The 26,966-nt window shown below is 38.5% G+C and overlaps 1 protein-coding gene across 2 annotated transcripts in view; it reads left to right on the top strand.

Annotated features, from left to right (window-relative positions):
- Positions 1 to 26,966, top strand: part of LOC126184632 (inhibitor of growth protein 3) — a 172,336-nt gene that overhangs the window by 124,722 nt on the left and 20,648 nt on the right. For both annotated transcript variants that reach the window (XM_049927103.1, XM_049927104.1), the window contains 5 exons: positions 10,687 to 10,815; positions 10,891 to 11,025; positions 11,676 to 11,759; positions 20,590 to 20,819; positions 22,545 to 22,699. In XM_049927103.1, the coding sequence (XP_049783060.1) occupies positions 10,687 to 10,815; positions 10,891 to 11,025; positions 11,676 to 11,759; positions 20,590 to 20,819; positions 22,545 to 22,699 (733 nt within the window). The remainder of the gene's footprint in view (positions 1 to 10,686; positions 10,816 to 10,890; positions 11,026 to 11,675; positions 11,760 to 20,589; positions 20,820 to 22,544; positions 22,700 to 26,966) is intronic.

The following is a 26,966-nucleotide window of genomic DNA, read 5'->3' on the forward strand; positions in this document are numbered from 1 at the left end:
ATAAATGACAAACAGTTTCATCATTAGTAAAAAGTACAAAATTTAAAATATATATATATATAATGAGCTGTACTACACGAACTTTTATAACATGATGTACTTGTGTGTACTGTTCTATTTCAACAAGTGAAATTACCTATTGAAATTATGGGAAATATATGTCATGTGATATCAAAACCTGCCACCAGTTTTATTCTCACTACATACATTTGGGAGAGTTACTGCTGCAAATGTTTCACTGTTAGATTGAAGTAATTCAAAAACATTGTTATAAATAATACTTTTGATATGATTTCAGTGCTTAAATTCCCACATAATGTGAAAATGTTTTCTCTTGTCATGATTGCTTCTGCTCACTCGCTGAGTCACATGCTAGGCAGGAAGGCCTGTACGAACTGCAAGTATAAGTAGTTCAGCATGCAAAAAAAAAAAAAGAGTAACTTTAACAATTTTTAAAAAAATCCTTGCAGTCTGTCTCAGTTGTTAAAATTGTGTCACTATGTTTCTTTCGGTGAATTTGTCCTACGTAATAAAGTTTAGGGCAGGTTTCCACCTGTCAAATTGCACCAATCCCTTGTTAGTCTCACTTATAATTTAGTTTGTTCTAAGGTGTTAAAATACCTTATGCGACTTCATTTATCTCTGATCAAAAGGAAAATAAGTCAGGAATATACCAGAGGAAAAGAAATTTGTCTATAGTGCAGCATATTTGCCATGATATTGGTCACCAGACTGTGCTTATCCTTGTAGTTAGACTTACACCACAACACTGCAGCCAATAGTAAGCTTTATTGCCAGGTTGGTCTTACCTGCAGCAGATAGCTCTTGATGGTATCCAACCATAGAGCATAAGTAAACATAGTTTGCCAATTTGATAGGTGCTCAGTAGGAGCCTTCCGATTTTGGCATGTATTTTGAACCCTGTAATAATCTGCTCTATTTACCTGGAACACTACTGCTGCTACTACTACTACTACTACTACTACTACTACCACCACCACCACCACCACCACCACCACCACCACGCTCCTTAAAAATTTTGTGTTACGTCATAAGACCATAGTTAACCATCATTTATATATTTTTTTATATTAACGGGACAAAAATAATAAAAATTCAGTGTAGTACAGTTATTTTATTTAAGATGTAAAAACTTAACCAGCATGAAAAAGTTAAGTGTCATTTTATTATCAAAGAAAAGGGCAATGTTTCATTAGGTTTGCTGGTATGTCAGAGACTACACCAGGAACACATTTTGTTTAGACTCATTATCATCGAACAGTTCTGGCACTGAGAAAATGTCCCTTTCATTTAAGCGTTACGAGGGGTTTGTACCTTCAAATATATCCTCCCATTTGTGAAGAAATATATCTTTGTTCACAGGCCATTTCTGGTTATCAAGAGATGGCATCATGGTATTTATGGTTGCACTATACAGTATGCATTAAAACTTTCAAAAACACCTGAGTTAAGTTTATTGACATACTGTATAACCATGAACACACCATTCTGCTTGCTGATTGGTTTCAGTTTGTTTACAGTTTTGTTAGAGCCTCTCTATTCTCTGTAGATGCTGCTAACATTCCCATTTGATTTCGTCCTTATGATTCCCAGTCTTCATCTGAACTTTCATCACTAATTTCTTCTTCTAATAGATGTTCATTCCTAGAATAATCAAGCACAGTCTGGATTTTTTCCTTCTTACATTGTTTACTAGTAACTAGCACTAGTTGAGAACCATTTTATGATGTATGAAGCAAGTGTTCCATTTTTTATGGATTCCGGGAATTCTTTCAGATTTTCAGTGCTGTATCTGCATATCGGCAAGGTCCTAGCTTTCATTGCCACTTGTACCGTACTATAACAGCATTATTCTCTTAACAGCAATCATGTTTCGGTGTAAGAAGACTCATCCCAAGTTGAATGAGGTCTAAAACAAAGTAATGAAAATAGTGTGGAGCTACTTTATCCACTTTGTCTGTGGTGGAAAGTTGCACCAGTTTTCCCAGAAAATGATCTTCATGGCTGCTTATGACCTTGCAGTGATAAATAATCTGTCAATTATAATTTTGTGAGTATGGTTTGATAACTAATTTCCACACATACATGAATGACATTTGTCTCCTGTTAAGTAGTTTCCTGGCAGCAAAATATTGCTTTCTGTAGACAAAAATTATTTCAAAAATATGGTAGTACATGTTTGATTAACGGGAAATAACCAAGATAGCAAGCAGCAGAATAACTGAAATGTATGCACTAGCAGAAGCTGTCAGCTGTTGGACAGAACTGAAACTGTTTTGAAATGTTTATTAAGAGTATATTCTAGACAGGATTGGATCTTGTTTCAAAGTTGGAGCAAAGTTACCCCAGTAAGCACAAAGTGTCCCTGTTTTGCAGTACTGCTGCTACTACCACCTCCACTACAGATTTTCAACATCTATGATATATTTATGTTTCATTTATAACAGTGTAGCTTGAAGAGGGAATCAGTTTTATTCTACTTACATAATCTGTTAAGTTCCTACTTTCTAGCTATTCTTGCAGTTATGTGCCAGAATACAGGAAAAATTTTAATCACTTTTTGTGCAAATCCATTTTCTGTCATTGATCCCACAACCATGGCTACTGTTACTTTGGGATTTTGAATGCAAAGGCAGATATTAAACAAAAAAATAAGTCAGGAATACAAATATTTTATTACCACAATACTAGATACCAGTGTAACAAGTTCAAAGGTACTATAAAATTTGACATTTGTTGATTTTCTAATTAACATAAAGCATGCACAAAATTTGTGGCATCAGTGCAGAGTGTGATATACTTGCATAGCAACTCAGGATATATAATTGTGCCCCATGTTGTGGAACAGGTGTCCAGATTGGTTTGCAGTAATGTCTGCCATTGATGCTAAAGTGCCCCTTTGAGCTCACCAAAGATCCATGGAGGCAATGTTAGGGTTGCATTCCTTCAACCTAGTGTTCTGTGCAAGGTCAGTTTGACACCAGTCTGGCTCTGACCCCTTTTTCATGTTGCAGGTACTAGCTTCCCCCTCAGCCCCCCCCCCCCCCCCCAGCTGTCCATATGTAACACAAAAGAGTCCTTCTTTCCCACAACATTGATAGTGTTGTAAAGTGTTCCAGAGTGAACCAAAAGGGCAGATGATAGGAATCACGTGCATAGGTAAACCTCAACTCTTTTTGTGTACAGGACACTACCCCACTGTTCCTGAGCTCGCTCACAGTGTGCAAGACGCAAAATCTCTAGATGGGCAGGTCATGTGTTGGCCTGATAGATATATTTGGGTAATTAAGCAAGAAAACTATCCTGGGTCTCTGCTGTAGCATACTGCTGATTAATCTCTCTCCTGGAATCTTCTTCAGAGTCATGAAATCACATTGTAAATGACATTTACTTCCTAAACCTCCTCCAACAAACTGTAACTGACATCTGATCTGTCAGTTATCTGGCTACAACTAATGTCATCCAAATGGGTTTGATGTGCTATCTTGATTTGCTAGTATTTGAGTATGCACAAAATGCACAGTCAGAACCATTATACCATAGACCACTGTCTTCATGGACCTTTGAAGGCACTCTAAGTTGCTCCATAGTGGCTTACCATGCATATCATATTTCTGTGATGTCCTGTCACAGTTTAGTCTGAACTGTGTCACAGTACGTTTCTGTGGATGTTGAGGGTTCGTTGTATTGCTGCCATGGATGTATGATGACTAGTCTTGCCACTATGTGATGTGAAAATCCCCTTTATGTCATCAGTATTCATCAGTACCTAGCCTGTATTCCATAATATGATACAATATTGCAGTTCCTGTGTTTTTATGAATTAAGATGCAATTCCATTATGATGCATCATAATTGAGAATAACACAGGCACTGCAATATGTATTTATCCGCCGACACGAGGCTAGTTATTTCCAAGTAAAATGTCTCACCTGTATGGGAATGTACATATCAGATGTATGAGCACAGGTCGTAGATGTGTGGTTGATGACATACGGAAGTTTAGGTCTGGCCATGAGTCATGCACGGATAACCAAATGGTAAGGTGACTGCTCACGATAAGCAGGAAATTCGGGTTTGAGTCCTGGGCTGGCACAAATTTTCATTGTCGTCATTCCACTCTACAGCTGATGGTTGTTCATATTTGCAGTTGCGAATATGCTACCTGTATTTCACATATTCCATGATCTTGAGTGCCAGTTTGCTAATTCAAATAAATGTGCCAAAAGTAAGAAGTATTTCTTGTCTTCATGTCCAAACTGCTTGCCTAAACCACAGGTATTTTTCCTGGTTGGTGATTTCACACACAAAGCCTGCTGGGTCTCTGTGTAAGCCCAGAGATTCACTGCAAGGTAAGCCATGTATACGTGGAGGCTTCCACTGTTGTATAGTCCCAAAAGTGTCAGAAATAGTTTCACAGTGGGTAGCAACTTTATTCAGAGTTCATAAGATATACCAAGCAATCTAGGTGTTGCCTTGAATTAGAATGAAAATGAAGACATCAGTAAGGAATTGTAGCAGCAAATAAAACAGTTTCTATCCTTGTTATGATGTGAACCAGTAACTATTATGTTCCAAGGAGCCAAATGTTACGTCCTTGCTGCTAATGATAAATGGGTGGAAGGTGGCCACAGGATTTGTCGCCTAAGGAATCATAAAAGGCAAGCAAAAGATTAGTTGACGCAAGTGCACTTTAAATAAATATAATTTACTCGGTTTGTGCAAAAGAACTGCCTCACTGTTGACAATTTGGGGCAGCTGTGGCTAGCTATAAACAGAGGCCCGACATTGGCATGCATCTAAGTACACTGAATGTTTGATGGTAGAGCTAGCAATCAAGAACTCGGTTAACATTTGACACCAACTAGTGGCACACAGATAATCTTGGCTAGAAGCAATATTGAACTAGCTGACTGGTGCCCAGGTTTCTGTCACTTATAACACTGTCCTGGTAGTCTTCATTGGTTGGCGGGTTGGAGATAGGTCTTTGGTGGTGATGTTCGATGTGCTGCTCCCTGCACCCGCAAGAATCGTTGAGGCACCAGCTCCGGCAGTACCAATAAGTTACATTACTACCCCCCGCCCCCCTCCTGAACCTTTGCACCATTGGCAGGCAGGGGAGGGGAGGGGGGAGTATGGCTGCAGGAAGTGGTGAGGAGAAAGGAGCGGAAGCTGTGGCTGGAGTCAACCTCGTGTCTGCATCATGGCATTTGCCTTAAGACCTACCCAGGACACTAGCCGAGAAATGAGACTGAGGACATGCGCCTGCATCCAGTGATGGTACAAGGTCTTCTGCTGATCAAACTGCAAATGTGTCTTGAAGAGGAGTGACGGTCCCCTGGCTAGCTGCAGAGTGGAGGGGACCAACAACTGTGGACGTCTGCTACTTGCTTGGCGACAGGATCATGCAATTTACAGCTGCAAAATTGACTTGGGATGCCATTGCTGCAATCCTCCTGGACCCTGTATCAAAAATGTGCAATTGCCAAGCAACTTTATGATGTTGCCACATTCCCAGTGACAGGTGCTAGCTGCCGGTGTGGGTGCAGCAACTGGAGCAAGGTGTGGTGGTGCTGTCCATGAAGCAACACCACCAGTCATGCGCTGTTGTGATGCTGGGAGCAGTAGGATGACAAGAATAGCAGCAAAGCTTAGTCCCATGTGTGGTGGGTGTGTAGTTTATCCATCTGCTGTGTAAAAAGTGCGTCACAAATTGAGGTCCATTATTAGTCACAAGCCACTCTGGTAAACTCTGAAGGCAAAATTATGGATTGCAGAGCTTGATGTGTGCACTGTGTTATTGTAGAGCACATGGGAACCACAAAAAGAAACTTGCTATATGCATCGATGACAATTGGCTAACAAGTGTTCCAGTAGCATCCAGCAAAATCCAAATGCAGGCATTGCCAAGGTGTGTCAGGCTTCAGCTAATTAAAGGACTGTTGAGGAGGGGCTGCCTGGTATGTCGTGTGAGCATGGCTCTGAGCCTAATCTACTCTATTTGTGAGTCCATGCCAAACCATGTGCAATGAAAATGAGCTAATAGTTTGGTGCAGACTATGCCCAGTGACCCTGATGAAGCAAACTAAGAGCATGTCTCTGGAGAACATTTTGAATCACAACACATGATTGTTCAGATTCAGTGCATAGAAATGTGACACCTTGTAGCACAGACAAGTCGTGCCGACGTGCAAAGTATTTTTGAACTACTGGGCTAACAGTATGTTTCGTGGTCCGAGGCCAACCAGTGAAGACAGTGCAACAGAATCTGCAAGTCTGTATCCAGTACTGTGGCATGGGCAATCTTCAGGTGATCTAATGGAAACTGATTCAGTGCGTCAGAGTCATTTGCGTCAGTGTGGCAACAAGATGTTTCGAATGATAAGTGTTGCAATTCCTGTGCAATGCAATTGGGGACCGTGTTGAAAAGTGTCTGCGAAGTCTTGTTGTTGGTGACCAAGTAGAACTTCCTTCTGTACAAATGCTGATGAAATTTAGTGTATCCATAGATAATAGCAGGAGCCTCTTTCTCCATTTGAAAATAGTTGCTCTGAGCTCTGTTTAGCAATTTGGAGGTAAAGGCCATTGGTCTGTCAGCAGAACCAATCCTGTGCGAGAGTACAGTATCACTGCTGTACATAGAGGCATCCATGGCCAAGACTACAGGTTTGGAAGGAACAAAATGAACTAGGCAACGATCACTGAGAAAAGCTTCTTTGAGGCATCAAAAAGCAATATCACATTCCTGCAACCACACAAAAGGTACATTCTTGTGTTGAAGGTGGTGCAACAGTGCCGCAATTTGAGCTGCATTCTGAATGAAGTGGATGTAATATGTCAGCTTCTGTAGCACTGACTGTAATTCAGTAACATACCTTGGAGGTTTGATGTCACGAATGGCCTGCTAGTGAGACTGCTTTGGATGAACACACTGATTATTAATTACATGCCCCAACTGCTCAGTCTCTGTTTTAAAGAACACACGTATGTCTGTGTTGGATTTAAGGCCTGACTTGGAACAGGGTGCACAAATTACTAAGGTTCTCATCTGCTGTGCCACCTGATACACTATATCGTCTAAATAATGTGTATACGAAGGCACAGATGCAGTTAATTCTTCCAAATAGCATGGGAAAATTGCTGGTGCAGATGCACTTCCAAAAGGCAAACAAAGGAATTTGAAGAGTCCTCTTGTGTATTAATGACAAACACTTGCTGTGATTGTTCATCTAAAGGTATCTGGAAGTAGGCATCACATAAATCAGTCGTGGAGAAGTAACGATCAGCTCCCGAATGGTCCATAAGTTCATCAGGTAGAGGTAAAGGAAATGAATCGATCACTGTATGAGGGTTCACTGTTGCCTTGAAGTCTGCACAAATACCCAGTTTGCCTGAAGGATTCTTGATCAGTGCTAATAGAGATACCTACTAACTGCCTGTGATGGTGTCGTAACGCCACTGTCCTGCTACTGTGAAAGTTCCTGAGCAACCTGTTCATGGAGCGCATGTGGCACAGTGTGAACCCTGAAGAAGTGTGGCTGTGCACTATCTTTTATGGTCACATGCACAACGAAATGAGAAGATTTGACTGCAAACAAGTCTTTGAATCCAGCACACAAGTGAGCAAAACTGTCCTTTGAATCAAAGGGAGTAACTGACAACACATTTTCTACCACACGCACCCAAACAAATCAAGGCCAAATATACTTGCACTATTCTGTGAATACAGTCTTTTGCAAATTCTGGTACACAGCAGGAAAGCTGCAAGAACTTAGCACTGGAATGTCTTGTCAATCATTTGCTGTAAGCATAGTGTGTGATTTGTACAGCTTGGGCTTGCGAAGGAGATCATTAGTATTGTGACTGAGCAAAGAAACTGTGACACCCATATCTAATTGCAACTGAATAGTTTGGCCAGGTATCACAAGGTCTACAAAGAGTTTGTTCGAGTGGTGATGAACCGAAGAAGTTACTGATTTTTTGAATTGCACAGCTACCATATTTCTGATCCACACTAGAAGCACTGTTTTGTTAAGAATACACAACATGTACAACAAAGTTTGATTTCTGTGGGCATATAGTAGGAGAGGGAGCCTTCTTTTTCTGGAAGCATACTTCTTGAACATATCTGTTCTTGCTAGATGAAAAACAAGTTGCGTTTTGTGACAGGCATGTGTGATGCTTATGCACTGAGGAGCAGTGCGGGCAAGACTTCATGCCAGTACCTTGCTAACCTGGCTGTTAACGTGGGTGACTATGCTGAGCCACATGGGCTGCTGTATGCTCGACTTTTTAAGCGGTATGTTTACGTGGATGTGCAGTGCTATTGCTAGGTGTCACAGTGAAAATTTTGATTGAGAACTATCTACAACACTGTCACAACAGTCTTGATAGTCAATAATTTGCAAAACTTGCTGCAAAGCAGGGTTGGGATACTTGAGAGTGTTTTTCCTTATTCTATTATCACCCACATTCTGAGTAATAGTGTCACATATCATGAGGTCAAAATATATTTGCCATACTCATATTTAATGTTAAACTACCTAGTAAGCCCATGTAAGTCCGTCACTCACTTTCTATAATTTTGTCCTGACTGCTTCTTTAGTTTGAAAAAAGTTAAACCAAGCAACCACCATATGGACTTCCTCATCATAGTATCTATTCAAAGCATAAATTAATTCTTCGTATTGTATAAGATCTGGCCACAGAATGGGGACCAATTTGCAGCATGTTGTATACACTCACACTCTGGCCATTGATTAGAAAAGGGGTTGTTTAACAGTACCTAGTGTTTGGTGTGCAGATAGATGAGCTTCAAACTGGGCCAAGTACTCTATCCAGCCCTCTTTGTCCTCCTCAGATAGGTGAAATGGAGAGAGTAATGATGGCTGCCTAAGTAGTGGCCCTGCCTAGGTGGTGGCATCTGATTGTGATTCTCACTGGCTGCTGTCTGCATTTGAATGAAGGCCCTCATCATCTCAGTAAGCTGGGTCATTATTTAGCACCTGTAACTAAAGAAGCTGTGTTAGATCGAGCATTGGTGCCAATGGCAGTTGTGGCACAGCTAAGTGCGGGGCAAGCATACACGGGGCTGGGGGTTGAAGGTAGCTATAGCAAAGCAAAAAATACTAAAGCTAAATCAATATGTGGCAGCAAGAACAACTTAACTGAAAGAAAATGGAAATCACAGATCTGAAACAGAAATATCCACACACACAAATGGTAAAAGCGCTACAGAAATGTCCAGAAAGCAATGAAAAATTCAACAAAGTTTGTTACTAGATATTATGATGTGGTATGGTGAATGTGAATGTGATGTTCTGAGGAGCCAAATCTTATGTCCTCACTGCTAATGGTTCAAGAGTGCTTCTAGTTGAGATTACTTGCGTTTCACCAGTTGGTGTCGACAGTGTACTTAGATGCACGCCCATGTTGGGCCTCTGCTTATAGTAGCCACAGCTGCCACAAGTTGTCAACACTGTAGGAGTTCTTTTGCAAGAGTTGAGTACATTATATGTATTTAAAGTGCATTTGTGTCAAGTAATCTTTCAAAGCACTGCTCGCGGCACCCACAATAATCTTAGAGGAACTGGCTCTGGCAGTATCTATAAACTATGATATTTGGTATTTAAATTATAATACAAGACCAAAAAATGACATGTTACAAAACTCAAAACAAGAAGTGGGAGTTAGCATGTTGGAAGGTAGACTGTCATAGCAGATATCACAAGAGTATGCAGAAAACAGTATTCCATATTGACCATGTCTAATCAGTAGAAGACCTGATAATGTTATTTGAAGCAATACAGATGAACTATAGCTGAGAGTGAAGGATTTCAAGCAGGGGAGCACAGTCTTGTAGCTCCACTGAGGAAGTAACAGCCAGAAGCATGAAGTCACCCTACTTAGCAGGTGATATCTTGTTGCCCATTGATGATTAAAAGAAAATATGCTCCAGATGCCCCCCCCCCCCCCCCCCCCCGCTCCCCACTTCAAATTAGTTTGGGAATCCACTAAAATGACAAAAATTAGCCATTGTTACATACAAATGATGTTAAACATAAAGTGAATGTATAGATTAGCCGCTTCATTAAGACTAAATGACCACTAGAGATGTGTTACATGTACTGCTGCTAGAACAGCCTGTCAAAACCTGTTGTTAATTGAACTGTGACTGATTGCTGTTGAAATGAGTCACTTTTTTATGTAATCTTCAGATATGTAACCTTGTTGACATAACTGTTTACTGAAAGTGGCAGTAGTCATAACATAAGCTGCAAATGAAAATATCTGGAAATGGAAATTAATGATTCATTGCTTTTGAAAAAAAGATTTAGCTACATATATTTGATTCTTACTACTACCTGACTTTGTTATAGCTGTCCTTCTACTACTGCTGTGAATTGTGGAGGGCCTTCCTATAAAATAATTTACCATCATTCTTAGCAAGCTGAATAAATTATAAACAATTTAATTATATGCAATAATGTAGGAAAAATTCAATTAAATACTGACATTTATATTGACTATTAGCAAGGGGCAGTCAATTTCCTGTATTAGGATAATATTAACAGAAACTATTATCCATTGGTTTAGTTATATTTGAAACTGTAAAGGATGCCTAATGCCTGCCATAATATTGAAAGCTGGTTTTATTTCTTTCAGATAACCTTGAAAGTCTTGAAAAACGGGTGAAGCTCTTCTTTGCCGCAGCGCGGAGAATGAAAGCACATGAGAAAGACCGTGAATATCAGCTGATATGCCGAGACTATATTAGAACACTGGACTTTGCAGGTATGCAAATATAAGTTATAGTTTGTCCTTTGTATTTATCATCAATATTTCTTTCTATTTAAATACTTGTTTCAGATGAAAAAGTGGCAATGGCTACCCAGATGCATGACTTGGTGGAAAGATACTTGAGAAAACTGGATCAGGAACTTCTCAAATTTAAATATGAACTTGAAGCAGATCATCGAGGAATTACAGAAATATTAGAAAAGAGTATGTTTTTCATTTGCAAATTCTAAAATATTGTATCCCAAGTAAAAAACAAAAAGATTTCAGTAAATAATAATAGTTATGTTCTGAATCTCTGCACTTACACCTACCAACTTCCTGCTCCATCGCCCCCCCCCCCCCCCCAAAAAAAAAAAAAAAGTTTTTGTCTCACTTGAAAAATATTATCTTAACTGTGTTGTGCAACATGAAACTTTCATGTTTATAACTGAATTTTATTGTCAGACTTCTTTCTCTTTATTTCATTTTACCTCACACTCAGTAAAAGAAATCAGTTTGTTTGATTATTGTTTGTGCCTCATAGTTTGTTCATGGTTTCTTAATTAATGCGGGTGAAAGCTGTTCCTCTTACATCAGTTTTAAGTATATTATTGCAGTGTTGTATGTACAGATGCATCAAGGCTGATTTTGTAGAGAAATATGTGTTACTTGCTAAGGAGTCAGTTGTTATGAAATTTATGTCCACAAAGCAACCAGAAGTTAAGAAAATCTTATCTTTTATTTTAACTGACAATATTACACTTCAGTGTGATTAATTATTTTGTGGCCTGTGACATACATTCGTTAATAGTTTTGAATACATAACATGGCCTTGGTTTCATGTTTATTTTGGTTACCGAGTACTTCTGTTTCAGGATCTTTGGAAATGGACCAACCATCTGTCACAAAGCAACAGAAGGACCACTATAATTTCACAGTTCCAAGGGCTACGCATTATGGTATGTTGGAATCTCACTAGTTCCATTTTGTCTTATGGTTTTACTACTTTTAATTTACGGATCTTGAATTTTCAATAAAAAGGAATATTATTTTATCCATGCTGTATCTTGCAAACAATGTGACCATTAAGGATTGTTGAAGAATCAACCAAAGACAAATGTAGAGTAAAAGTCAATAATGGGCTAAGTGCCAAAAAATCTGATTCCAAGTTACATAGTATTTGTTTAGTTATTTATTTATTTATTGACAAAACTATTTTAATGAAAAAACCGGTACAATATTTTTTATTTATCACTACAGCAAGAGTCATACAACTATTGCGATTTTTTTGAAGTTCCCTTCCTTTGAAAATAAATATTTTATTCTTAGAAACACAGAACGTGCTTAATGCTGTACAGGTATCAGCAAAAACAAGATAAATACTGATGAAAGAAATCACAAGTGTTCATAAGTTTTTTTTATAATAATCATTTTATTGATATCTTTTGCAGAGACTATCCTGTGGTTAAATTATTTTTGATCCTTCATTTAATTTTGTGAAGGACAAAGAAATTTTAATTGATTGACTATTTGAAAAATGTTCTGTTAGCTACTTTAAAAGACAGCAGCATTTCTTGCAGATCCTTTTTCTCTTCAGCTGACAATTTGTTTTTAAATTGTTGTGATGTTAAAATAAAATTCTTTATTTTGTCAGTGGTAACCCCTTCCTTGAAAATCTTGTAGGTGCTCCAGTCTTCAAGTTCGTTAAACACTGTTCTCGTCTTGACAACACCAGGTGCAATTTTTTTCACTTGAATTCAACTACATTTGGAAATATTTATTCTTGTTGTGTTATTGTGTGTGTCGGCTACTTTTTTAAAACGAAAAAGTCCTGAGGCTGGAGCATAGTAACCACAAATGGATTGTTAGGTGTTGCATTCTCCATAAGTTTTACAAGATCCTTAGGTACTTGACGCTCTGTCATTCTTCCAGCCTCTTACATTTTTCAATCTGTGCTAAATCTGTGTCACCTGCTGTAGAAGATTACAAAGCTTTGTGGCGTTTAACCTGATTTCAGCCTCAGCAGTAGGCCAGCACATAACAATCCTGCTATCTTTCGGGCCTTATCTGCACTACGGGAAATAATTGTAGTGCTTAGTTTGCTCTTCAGGTTGTTGGCAGTGACAATTAGCTTGATTTTTCAGGTCTAACTAAAAAATAATTTTTTACATGTAGTCCATTATTGATTTCCACTCTACAAATACTTTTAAAAGATCTTTCTTTAATCCCATAACTGATTTTGAGCTATCATACCCATCTTCAAATGGCTGACTTTTCAAATCATATTTGATGTTTTTGTTATCAGTATTTCATCAGCTCTTGCACTGGACAGGAATATTTGAATATTTAGTGCCACTCTGTATGTTTTGTGGATGGCAAAAACATGCTAGTGTTCCCATATCTGAGTAGGTAAAAGCTGAAACAGATGCATGCGTTTACATGTTTCAGTGGACAGCACTCCGTCTTGCTTTGGTTTTTAGGCTTTTTCAGGGCAATGCACAAACTGTTGGAGTGAAAACAGTGCACCCATTTTAAATAAATCTGTAAGGCACACAAACATTTCATATTCTTAATGTGAATTTCAGTCTGAGGCATGTGCTTTACATTCTATGTTTTTGTTTACAATGCAAAGACCATCCAATAAGCAAAGATAATGCTTACTCCATATTAAAAAGAGACCTAAATTAACCCAAGAAAGTATGTTGGAGTTGCAGTATGTTAAGAACAGTAAGGACAGAAAAATACTTATATTCTAGGAGTGAACTTCTTATGTAAGGGCTATAGGACAGGTTGTTTTAAAAAGTTTTATTTATTTATTTATTTATTTATTTTAAATCGCTCCCCCCTTCCCCCCCCCCCCTCTGCCCCCCCCCCCCCTCCTAGTAACTAGCAGCAGGAATTTTAACAAAACATATGATTACATTCATTAGAAAGCCCATGCCCTAGAGTTAATGAAAAACCTTAGTTCAGCTCAATTTGTTATATGTGTGATTCCAGCTGTAAGTGATTTAAAAACAAAGAAACTAGTTTGTTCTGTTTTCATTCCACTGATAAGTTACACCATCAAATTTTTGGGAAATTCATCATACTGGGATGATAATTTTAGAATACAGAAGCATGTTATAAGAATTATATCTGGTGATAGTTCTGAAACACTATTTTGAGCGTTGTTCAGAGAAATTTGTTAATGTACAGCAGTTCAAAATACACACTTCCATTGTTGTTCCGTGGTGTTGCCAGTTTTTTTCTGTTCTGTTTGTATATTTACTAGTATTGCACTCATAAATAATCATTACAAATACTATAGCAGACTCTGCTCTCATCATCAATCACAACATGCACTGCTCTTCCTTCCCTTTCTGTTATGTAATTTGTTTAATCATCGAAAGTGCACTGCAAGACGATGATGTGTGACAGGAAGCCTCGTGATTGGTGTCTTTGCTTGTAGTCCATCTACCAGTAAACAGTTCCTGATGCTCCTGGCTGACGATGTGATTCAGCTGCAATATTGGTCCAAATCTGTGCTGGTTGCACTGTGTGATCAGTATGGGGTGCTCATCTATTACAGTGTTTCGGGAGCAAATCAGTATGCTGCTGCTATTCAGAACTTGCCCATTGAATACATGCACCTTTTCTGCTTTTCGTTAATACACAGCTGACTGACTCCTCGTTGTTGAACATGTTGGGCCATTCTTCAGAAGGGCCATCCAACATCACACAAGTCTGCAACAGAAGCTTACTTAAATTCAGTGAATTGCACAAATTGTGCTCAATCAGTGCTGTAGTCATGTTTACAATGTTTACTAAACTAACTTAAATTTCACAGCTTTGAATCATTGCCTTTCATTCCCTCTATAAGTGAAGTGTGTAAATATAAACTTCGTGTGCCACATATTTATAGGTGCTTCTTTTTAGTTTTTCGTTACTGTAATTTTCCTTCACATTCGTAAATTCCGTGTCTTGGTAATTAACTCTCTAAGATAAATTGTGTGTTGTAGTGGGAAATGTTCCAAAGTGTTAAAAACCATAACAATAAACTGTTTGAACACAAGGCTTGTTAGTTCGTAAGGACTTAACTGCAAGGGAAGTACAACTGATTTTTACAGTTTGCTGCTGGTTTTGGTGTAGTCATACTGACAAATCAAATGAGTGGCCCAAATTGATGACAATAGCAGTGTTTGTGAAGACTACGAAAACAAGTAATGTTCAATGAGATAGTTGCTATACATTAGAAATGCAGAATTTCAGCATTTGACAACCGGAGCTGAGGACAGAGATACAACATACAGAAACTTAATCAGTACTCAGTTTGTAATAGATAGAATTAAAGCTTGAGCAGAAGTTACCGAAGTTGTGGTTTGCTTAGTGATAAAAGAGCTAATATGTGAGGTCATCATTGCTGTCCAGGCAAGAAATAACTGTCAAATTACTGGTGCACAGTCAAGTGAGTTGTCTTGGTCTTGATGGCCCAGACATTAACACTCTGGTGGGCACGCCCCGGCATTTACACCACAATTATGTCTTCACACTGATTTTAGGCAAACCAAAGGGTAAAAACTGAAATGAAACCGCATGTCATTGCATTAATTATTTATTTCAGATAAAAGAAAAAGAAAAAAAATTAGCCAACTCTATTAAAATATGTTACATAAATAAACATCTTCAGACAGAACAAACTTCCATCCGCTGGTCATTAGCATCACGAGATAAACACATAACGTTCTGACGAGAATGCTTCTTGTTGACATTTCCGCAATTGCTGCACGATGTCTTCGTCCCGGCATTTTTGTTTCGTCTACATATGTGACATATTCCAGGTTAAGGTTTGTCAGGAACTGGGCCTCCTTTTCTGAATTTTTCAAGAAATATCTGTACATCTTTTGGAAGGTTCATTAGTTTTGCTCTTTGTCCTAGATGAGCATTCATAAGACTACACGACAGGTTTTTTTATTGTCTGGGTAGCGGTTAAAGATGATGTTCGAATTTATTCCTGCAATATCAAGATGTTGACAGAATAAGGCCAGCGACAATCTCCTGGTTATTCTGGCTGTTGTATATGATGCACACATCTGATCCACAGTATCCACTCCTCCCTTGGTTCTGCTATAGTCTAAATTTACTGCTGATTTCCCACTTTCGACTTCAATTTCATTTGTATCATGCATCGTAGAGATATTTGTGACAGTTGAAGATAAACAGAAATCGTACTGAAAGCCATTGGTTGTCGATTTGCTTTCCCTTGTGTTATTAGCCTGAAATTTAGGGTAAATTTCCTTCTTGTCGCTTCTGCCTTGGTGCCAATGATGGTCATATGCGTGTTTGAGGCCGTGCAGGTGAGCGCCACAATCAGGACTGCATACGACCGAGGCACACAGGGCCAACACCCGGCATCATGGTGTGGGGAGCGATCTCCTACACTGGCCGTACACCACTGGTGATCGTCGAGGGGACACTGAATAGTGCACGGTACATCCAAACAGTCATCGAACCCATCGTTCTACCATTCCTAGACCGGCAAGGGAACTTGCTGTTCCAACAGGACAATGCACGTCCGCATGTATCCCGTGCCACCCAACGTGCTCTAGAAGGTGTAAGTCAACTACCCTGGCCAGCAAGATCTCCGGATCTGTCCCCCATTGAGCATGTTTGGGACTGGATGAAGCGTCGTCTCACGCGGTCTGCACGTCCAGCACGAACGCTGGTCCAACTGAGGCGCCAGGTGGAAATGGCATGGCAAGCCGTTCCACAGGACTACATCCAGCATCTCTACGATCGTCTCCATGGGAGAATAGCAGCCTGCATTGCTGCGAAAGGTGGATATACACTGTACTAGTGCCGACATTGTGCATGCTCTGTTGCCTGTGTCTATGTGCCTGTGGTTCTGTCAGTGTGATCATGTGATGTATCTGACCCCAGGAATGTGTCAATAAAGTTTCCCCTTCCTGGGACAATGAATTCACGGTGTTCTTATTTCAATTTCCAGGAGTGTAGAATGTATAGTTACCTTTCATAACATCATGTGCTGCTGTTTCTTCACTGTCATCTTCTTCCTGTGACTGTTCGGATTCACTACTGTGGTTGTCAGCTTCAATAATTTCCTCTTCCATATCAAAATCGATTTCAGGTTCATCACATGTCAACTCATCTTCCAAAATTTCCGCTAGAATTCATAGGATCTCTTCAGGATCCCCTATAATATCACTTTCCCTGGAAATAAATATTGTGTACCCATAAAACAAAAAAATAACACTCTAAACAAGAATATGCATATAATGTTGAACAAATAATTACATGACTAAGCGCGTGGTGGCAGTCACACTGCAGAAACAGAATTGAAGTTGACAGTGCTGTTGCAACAGAACAATGGCCAGGTTTGGTTTCAAACAAGGTTACACACATTTCATGTAGGATGAAGACTGCATACTAGATTCCATGGAAACTGACAACTAGCACCAGCCAGTGGACAATCAAAAGTGTTGTGGTGCGTATGCCGCGGCATGCCCACCAGAGGGTTAATAGTGAGGTAACGACTGAATGTCAAATCGTGGTCTTCCTTTTCCTAGTAATTAACTACAACCATGCAGGGATTACAGAACATGGTGTTGCTGGTAGTCATTTATGAAACTGAAGTCAAATAGAATATTTTATGAGTCATATTTCTGTTATAAAAAAATACTGAGAGTAGTGTGTTCCTTACCAATCCTTATTGTACTAAATCTTTCAAGATTTTTGTTAATATCTGTAGCCATGAAAATTGAGATTTTTCTTGTGTTGATAAGGCTGCAACTGCTTTTTGAACATTTCACTGCTGCATGTGTGTTTGAACTAACATACAGTATTTACAGATGCTACTATAGCTTCTTATGCTAATACAGTACATAACTGTAGTTCTCTAACACTATATGTAAAGATGATCATGCATGAAGTACTACTGTACGTGCACTAAACTGAGACTACATTTTTCTGAATTGTATTGGTAATACATCGCAGTTAATTATACAGGGTGTCCCAGGAGGAATGGTCAGTGTTCAGGGATATGACAGGAATGATCATTTGAAGCAAAAAATTCAAGTGAACATGGGTTCTAAAACAGTACTTAAAGATCGCATCCTATGTAAGCGACAGAAGTGACCGTTAGTGCGCAACAGCTTCAAATGACAAAACACTACCTCAGATATAGTTATGGAAGTGTCCTAGGTGAGTAACATTCATGGCACTGCCTGTCCTCTGCTGCAGCTTGCGACGTTTAAATTCAGACATGTTTGAACCTTGTCGCTGCAGACACATGACAGTGAGAGTGACGGGTACGAGTCTTCTTGGCAAAGCACTGCAACGGATGTGCTGGCTGCTATGAGATACTTATCATCGGATTTTAAGCAAACTATGTGGTAAAAAAAAGTTGATTCTTCCACACTTTATGGATTGATATCTTCATTTGATGAAGGACTGAATTTATTTTCATTATTTGTCATACTTACTGTGCTGTATGAAACTAAGTAAATGACTGCACGAAATTTTTTATGAGTTTGCAGAGATAAAATCGCAATGCATAGACATTGCATATAATTCATTTTAGACCATACATGATTTCATATGAAATGCAGCCAACATATCAAAATTGTATTTAAAGTTGAGAACGGAATGATAACTGTTTCCATTCTTGAGATATTGGTTGTTAATACGCATCCAAATCATTTCCTGCTCATTGGGAATCAAGTGGTTGTAAAAATCATCATATTTCATAAACAGTTCAAGATATCGAAACAAGGTTTTTTTTGGAAATGACAGCACACAGAAAGGATGTATTTTGTTGTATCATTAACACTTGAAATGTTTTGCTCAAATATTTGAGTGGAACGGAAGCAATACTCCCCATAAATTCCACAGTGATTTTTCGTCCAAATTTTCATAGCTAAATAAAGAGTGAGGAATGGGCAAACGGTATTTCAAAATGACCAGTGTGCAGTCTAGTATTGCAAGTAAATAATTAATTGCTTGAAAGTAATCAGGGTAATTAAGGAAAGTTTAACTGCTGATTTGAGGTAAAATTGAAATATTTAATGAACAGCTGCTGCTGCTAGCTATGTAAATGAAGTGTCAAAAAAATTCATCTCTTCAAGGCCTAGCTACTTTGAGCATAAAAAGATACTTTGGTGTGATATTTAACCGTCAAAAAGGCTTCCTTCAAATCCGTATGAGGAATTTCAGGAACAGAAGACACTAGGAAGGCAAATGAGGTGTCAACAAGATCATGCTTTGTGAATAAAACTTGAAAATAAAGAAAAGTAAAAGAAATTGGTCAAATATTTTGTGAAATGGTTTGTCTAAAAGAAATAAAATAGAGCAGAGAAACATTTTACATGCCTTCGAATGATGGTTAAAATCATGTACAGAAAGCGACGTCCTTCAGATATTTCTCTATTTCTTATTTCTTACTTTTAAATAAATCATTTCACAAAACTTTTCACTTTTATCAGAACATTTTTATTCTTTACTTATGCAGATTATTTAGATTAATTGAAATACTTGGCCTTGACACTTATTTGGCAAGACCTAAAAAATATAATTTGAGATGCAGTGTTAACAATATAGATAAAACTTAGTACACAGAATTGGTGACAGGATTGCAGCTGAGCCAGTTAAAATATAAGAAGCAGCCAGCCCTGAACCCAGGACCAAACAATGATCCATATTACTAGGCTGCGACACTACCAATACACCCCGTACACCTCCTGCAGATCAGAACTCTTTCATCTATATTTAACTAGCCAGCCGTTCTTCTGCATTTATAGGCTGTTGAAAGTGTTTGGTCATGTAAAAAACATTTGTCATTAATTTATTGATTAGATAGTCGGACATCTCTCTGCTCGTCCATATAGTTTCAAGGAATTTGTCATGTGATCTTCGTAGATGATGATATAAATTGTCAAATTCTCCGTTAATATTCCTCCCTTTGTAAATTTCATGCACAGTGCTCCTTTATTGACTTATCTGCTTAAGTAAAGCTAATTTTGTTGCCTTACTCTTGAGATAAAAGATTCTGTGGTTTAGGGGTACCATTTTATAGAAACAGCTGGTTGGCTCTGGTAGCCATCTTGTAGCGAGAGATAGTCGCTCACACGACACACCAGAGTGTATTGCCCAACGCTGCCACTTGTTGCTGGAGTGTCACATATCCAGAGGTTGCTCACTGTCAGTCACTTCTGACACTTAACATAGGACGTGGCCCAAGAGCTATGATATTTGTTCCATAGAAGAGATGTGTTTCATGTAGCGAAGATGAACAAGTGCTAATAGCTCTTAAGGTATGCATATTAGAGCTCATGTTTACTGAATATTTTTCCCTTTTTTTGGTCAAGATACAAAAAAAAAAAAAAAAAAAAAAAAAAAAAAAAAAAAAAAAAAAAAAAAAAAAAAAAAAAAAAAGAGAGCTTGCAGTAGAAGAGATTTGTTTCAGGTGAAGTAGTGCTCATAACCCTTAAGCCATGTATTTTAGAGCCCATGTTTACTAGACTTTTTTTGCTTTGATAGATCATTCCTGTCACATTTCTGTCCTCAATATTAACCATTTCTCCTGGGAAACGCTGTATTGTATGTTGACCTGACTTCAGTAATTTGTTCGCAGACTGGTTCACATTGTAATGAGTGATACTCCATTTTATCCTTTCTTTCACTTTATTGTCATCATCCTCAACAGTATATCATATTATATGAAACAATAAAAAAATATTTCTGCATGTATGTTACAAATTTAAAAGATAAAATTGATATCCGCTTATCTTTCCACAGAAAAGAAACGTGAATCAGTGTCAACGGCACATGCAGCAGAGAAAAGAATGTGTGTTGAAAAATCGTTACCAGTTCCAGACCCACGTCAGTCAGCTACAGTTTCAGGAAGAGTGACTCCTTCTACTACTCCTGCAAATACATCGAATGTGGGATACAATTTAGGTCACATAGGAGCAGGTGGAAATGCTATTGCAGCTGCTGCTTCTCAGGCTATAGCTGCAACCCAACAGGTAGTAACGCACGCGCGTTGTGTGCGTGCGTGCACACCTTATATTTACATGATGAAAGTTAATGATCTTGATGTCCTTATCAGTTGGTAGCTATAACATTTTCATTTGAAATTGTGTTTGGACACAACCACCAACCAGCTGTTCACCCAGATGAATGGCCACTTCCAAACTGTGACTAAGAGCAGAGTTGACCATCCAGTGGCAGAAAACACTGCTGCCCACAGCATGCCTCACAAGCCATGGCATCTAGATCCATCTCCACAACAGCAGATTCTCTGAGTTGTGTAGATGGCAGTTGTTCTTGCAACATATCCTTGGATTTTATAGCCGTCCTGGCCTCACCCTCCACTACACCATGCCCCACACCCACCTCCTCCCACGGCCCATGACAGTAACTTCCCTCATCCTGCGCTGACACACTCTTCTACACACTCTCCATCTTCCTCTGATCTATCTCCCCGTCCCAATCCGCTTATCCAAGACATAGTGCTCCATGCACAACTTCCCTAGCCACGGCCAGTTTTAGCTCATCTGTACAGCATTCCTGTCCCAGGCACTTGTTTCCTCTCCTTACTAGCTATCAGTCACCCTTCCCCAACCCTTTCCATGGCAGGCATCACTAATCATCAGCAATCACTCTTACACGATTTGGCGTTTATTGTAATTTTAATTCTGTGCCTGGATGCTGTACCTACGCCCACTAATATAAATTATCCTATGGGAGGAAGATTGTGTGCACCATCTATTTGTGAACTTTTTTCCTGTTGGAATTCATATTTCAACTATTTGTGTCTCATGGTTTTTGAGATGGAGATAGGGAAGCAGTTCAACATTTGCCAGGAGATGTGTGGAAAACTGTCAAATCATCACACCTGGGGTGGCAACACTTGGGGTGGCAACTCTGCCAGACCAATAATAATCAGTTCATTCTACAGATTTGCTTAATGATTTCTGGTAGTATAAAAGTATAAAGTGTGGTTCATAATTCTTCTGCAATTTGGCTTCTGTATCTAAAAAATAATGTGTTTCACCCTCTCATGTTTTATTTTCTGTCACTAGTGCATAAACAGGGGATTATTATTATTATTATTATTATTGTTATTGTTATTGTTGTTGTTATTGTAACATGAATTAGCCAGAGCATCAATGAATGTCACTTTGTTTTATTTGTAATTTGGATGCAGTTTGAAAATCAGGAGAATTACCAAACTAAGTTTTTCGATCAAGCTTCAATTCAGGTACTTCAGGACTAGAATATAAATCAATTTCTAATTTGTACAACGTTTTTGGAGGTCCTCCTCTTCCTCTTTTATTTCTTCTTCACTGGTGACTGTAATGCTTCATAACCCATAGACATAATAATTTTCATAATGTCACTCTGTGCTTCAGGCTGGCTAATAAGAAAGTGATTGCAGCAGAAACAAATTCTCTCTCCATGAGTGAGGTTTTTTAATACATTGCATCACCTTTCAACAGTGTAATTACATTATTTAGTTCAGATTGAACACATCCACTGTGACGTAGATCGCCTTCATCAGTCATGAAGTTCTCTGGCAGGAAAACTCCTTTATTAGGACTCTCTAGGATGAAGTGAACAATAGAATGTAATGGATGAGGGAAGATAGAGTAATTTAAACATGTTGTGTTTTGTTAATTATGTTTTATATATTTTGTGTACTTGTGTGAAAGAATCATTTTAAGGTGATATTGTGCTTTTACCTGCAGATGCAGCAGGGACGCCGAACTGCAAGCCTGAAGGCTTCGTATGAGGCCATAAACATAGGTGTCCATGCTCATGAATTCAGTATAGGCAAAGAGCTGGCTGGTGCGGCTCAGACTGCTATTGCAGCAATTCAGGAGACAACAAAGAAGCAAAAAAAGTAAGAGTCTGAGGGGTAATTTTTATTTTAACCTAGTAAGATTATGACAGTGAAGCTTTCACAGTATTCTGAAATTGAGATTATCTAAGGTTGATTTCCAGAGCAATCAGCCAGAACTACATATCATTAAGGTTTCTTCGCATATGTCTCCACTTACAACAAGAAGGACCTGACATGGAATCAGTTAACTCATAAGCACCAACAGAAAATTTATTTTCTCTGAATATTCAAGTTCTGTTGTTACACATACATTTGATTCATGAAATATTTATACAGGTAATGGAAATTCTTGAATATAATATAAATGCTTATAGAGAGAACAGACCACCATTCACACTGGATGGAATTACTGTGTGGCAGATAATCTCTCAAGGCATTGTGAATGTACACTTGACAACACCAAAAGTGTATTCCTGACACATTCGTAGAAGAAAATACCTTTCTGCAAATAGAATTCACCGTTATTATCTGTAGGACAACACACAGACTCTTGAATAGGGAAATTTTTGCTCATTTTTGCTGTAGTTGAATGGCTTTCTATTTAAAGGAGCTATGCAGTTAATTTTCTTCAGTAGGTGTAAGTGTTTTTATGTTGTAAATCAATTAGGGGTCACTTGAGGTGGCAAGTATGGTAAAACTAGTGGCAATGTTTACTGGTAGCCCTCATGTATAGGATGGTTCTGACTTCTGGAAAAAATTATCATAATAATAAATTAATTTCATTGTAGCCTAGAAGAAAGATGAAGATAATCAAAAGTTGATTATTCAATCTACGTAGCAACAGAAACATTGAGGTTTTCTCATGATTATTTTATAGAATTCTGATAGGAGGAGACTACACAGGATAACCCACTGATTTCAGTGTGCTGTAACATATTTATTGGATACCACTCAAAAGTAACTCTTGTAGAAGGATTCAGTTCATTGGGCTTTAATTCTTAAAAAAAAAGTGATCATAAAACAAAGTGTTCCATATTTTCATTCAGGCAGTCTCTTCCTGAACTTCCTCTTAACAGTGCAGCTGGTAATAAATGTCATGAAAGCATTCAAAACACAAAAATTTTCTACACCATGTATATTGAAAAAAAGACATTTGGGTGCATGCACATTCCTTTTGCATAATAGTCACTGGAAAAGAAACTTGGATTATATTCATGAAAATGCATCTTTGCTGAATAGGTTAATGGTAAGGAACTTTCTTAGTGATAATACAAAACAATATGTGTTATGATTATGTATGACCACATATTGTATTATTCCTGTTTATATTTTTATATTATCCTGTGACTGTTTTACAAAGTAAAGTTGCTCTCAAGTTTTATACCTATAGTAATTGACATGGGAAAAAAACCATAAGCACAGTGATTTTGCTGCACTACACTCCAGTCAGCAACTAATGTTCTCATTACTGTGCCAACTTGTTGAAGTAGGAAAGAGCTCAAACGTGGTAACTGCTGGCCTCAGTTTTTTTTGAAAACTAAGGTTTAGTGTCCAAAATACAATGTGGACAAATTTAGTGAGATGAAACTGCTTGACTTCCTTGTAGGAGCACCTTAGCAGAAGGGGAAACTAATTGTTGAGTAATTTATCACATTAGATGTTATTCCCACATTTTGTGACACCATTCAGCTTCAGTAACTGACAGTCTAATGCACTTAGTTGCATCTGTCAATGCACCATTCATTCTGTAATAGCCAGTGACAGTATATAACTCAAAGTCAGATACCTGAATCACCTCACTCTGAGTCCAGCTGCTTTATTCAAGTGCTATGCTTCATCGTCATTGGGCTATTCATGACTGCATCATTCTGTTGTGGAGGATGTTGATCAGAAGGCATCAGAGCCGCTGCATGGCATGGTGTTCCTGAGCACACTGCAGAAATTTACAGCTGACATCACAGAACTGTCTATAGCAATGTCAAAGAGATACATTGCATTATTTGCTGGTGTACCATATTAACTCATATATTGTACACTAAGTAATCAGTGATGGAAGGACATACAAACAAATGTATTAAAATTTTTGTACAGTACGTGGGAAGTAATTCATAAAATAACTACAAATTTCATAAAACATTTAGAGAGATACATTTCATTAATTGCTGATGTACCAGTCTTAACTGGTGTATTGTATAGTATGTAATGAGTAATGGGTGACTATGTATGGATGTATGCTGATTCATCATAAGATACTTATTTTCTGCTTGTCACAATAGATATTTTTCTCGGCACACACTAATCGGGAGAGTTGGTGATCATCACAAAGCTTCCCCTTGAGATCCTCACATTTGCTTTGAATTCCAGCCTCCTGAAGTTGACATTGAACCATGCCAACAGACCCATGAAACACAGTATGTTTCACAATTGAAAACATGGTCTGTTGTAGGCTGTATATTAATGTATTTTATTTAATGTGTGCAATTAGCTAATTTCAACCTTACTTCATTTTCAAGTACCTGAAACTGAAATACAGCAACATGGAAGAGACTTTAACACTGACTGCATGCATCACTATGTAGATATAAAACATTAACTGACAGAGTAATTCATATAAAATATATGATTTCATCAAGTATTTTAAGTGGAGAAAGTCCATACATCATTATTCATGTTGGCATGATTCGACATACTTGTCATTTTGTAATTTGTTGTGATTATGTGGTCAGTTAATGTTTTATATCTACATAGTGATGCATGCAGTCAGTGTTAAGTCTCTTCCATGTTGCTGTATTTCAGTTTCAGGTACTTGAAAATGACGTAAGGTTGAAATTAGCTAATTGCACAAATTAAATAAAATACATTAATATACAGCCTACAACAGACCATGTTTTCAATCGTGAAGCATACTGTGTTTCATGGGTCTGTTGGCATGGTTCAATGTCAACTTCAGGAGGCTGGAATACAAAGCAAATGTGCGGATCTCAAGGGGAAGCTTTGTGATGATCACCAACTCTCCCGATTAGTGTGTGCTGAGAAAAATATCTATTGTGACAAGCAGAAAATAAGTATCTTATGATGAATCAGTATTTTTTGTAGCAGATGATGGTCTAGTATGAATACATAGGTCACATGATGTCCTTTGTAATCCCAAATCTATCTGCAAGTCATCTTATAGTGGCTATGTGTCTGTGACAGTTTGAGGCTGAATGTGTTACTGTAGATCAGAGATGCTTTACAGGATAGATGGCCAGTGTTATAAACCCATCACTGTGAAACTACTACACTCATCTTCAGAAAAAAAACAGAACGCCTCGAACGACCATAGATATTCACAGGACATGTACATTAGTACATTCTGCAGAAATGATTAGCATTTTGAACCATGTTGGCCCACAGGTTCAAGATCAACATCAGTATCACTGCACAACATCACCCCCTCTTAAATTGTGTCTACGGCACTTGTTGTTGATATAAACTTAAGGTAATGTAGCAATGTGACTTAAGCAGATGTGCAGGATGCCTCACAAACATATACGTGAACTGTACTGCCAAATCAGTGAGTTTGAAAGAGGTCACATAATTGGAATGAGAGAATGTGACGCATCCATCTAGCAAATTGCTGCTTGTGTAGGACGAAGTGTTTTGGCAGTGCAACGGGTGTGTGCAGAATGGTTCACGGAAGGCCTTAGAACATGACAAGATGGGTCAGATTGCACCAGCCAGACCATGGCCCGAAAAGATCAACACCTCATCCGAATGGCATTGCAGGACAGATTTGCATCCTGCTAGACTCTGATGCAACAGTGTAACACATTGTACACTATCAGGGGTGACAGTTCGTTGCCATTTATTATGGCATGGGTTACGTGTGCATCATCCACTTCTCTGCGTACCTTTGACAAATGTGCAGAATCATGCTAGATGACAATGGTTTGTGGAATGATGTAATTGGGACAGGAATGTCATCTGGTAGCGTTTTTGGATGAATCTAGGTTCTGTTTCTTTGAAAATGATGGCCACATTTTGGTTCGCCATAGACAGGGGAGTGGCATCACACTGACTGCATTTGCAAAAGACATACAGCACCAGCTCAAGCCTTATGGTGTGGGGTGCTATTAGGTGCAATCACAAATCACATGTGGTTTGTGTCCAAGGCACTGTGACCATTGTGACCTACATGAATGACGTCCTGTGACCTGTAACCATACTCTTTCTGCACAAAACCCCAGCCACCATTTTTCAGCAAGGCAATGTACGACTACTACATGTTGCTGCATGAATACTTGCCTCCTCAGTGTCACAGGATGTGAGCCTTTTCCCCTGGCCC

This window comes from Schistocerca cancellata, chromosome 4, assembly GCF_023864275.1.
Source record: "Schistocerca cancellata isolate TAMUIC-IGC-003103 chromosome 4, iqSchCanc2.1, whole genome shotgun sequence".
Classification (NCBI taxonomy): Eukaryota; Metazoa; Arthropoda; class Insecta; order Orthoptera; family Acrididae; genus Schistocerca; species Schistocerca cancellata.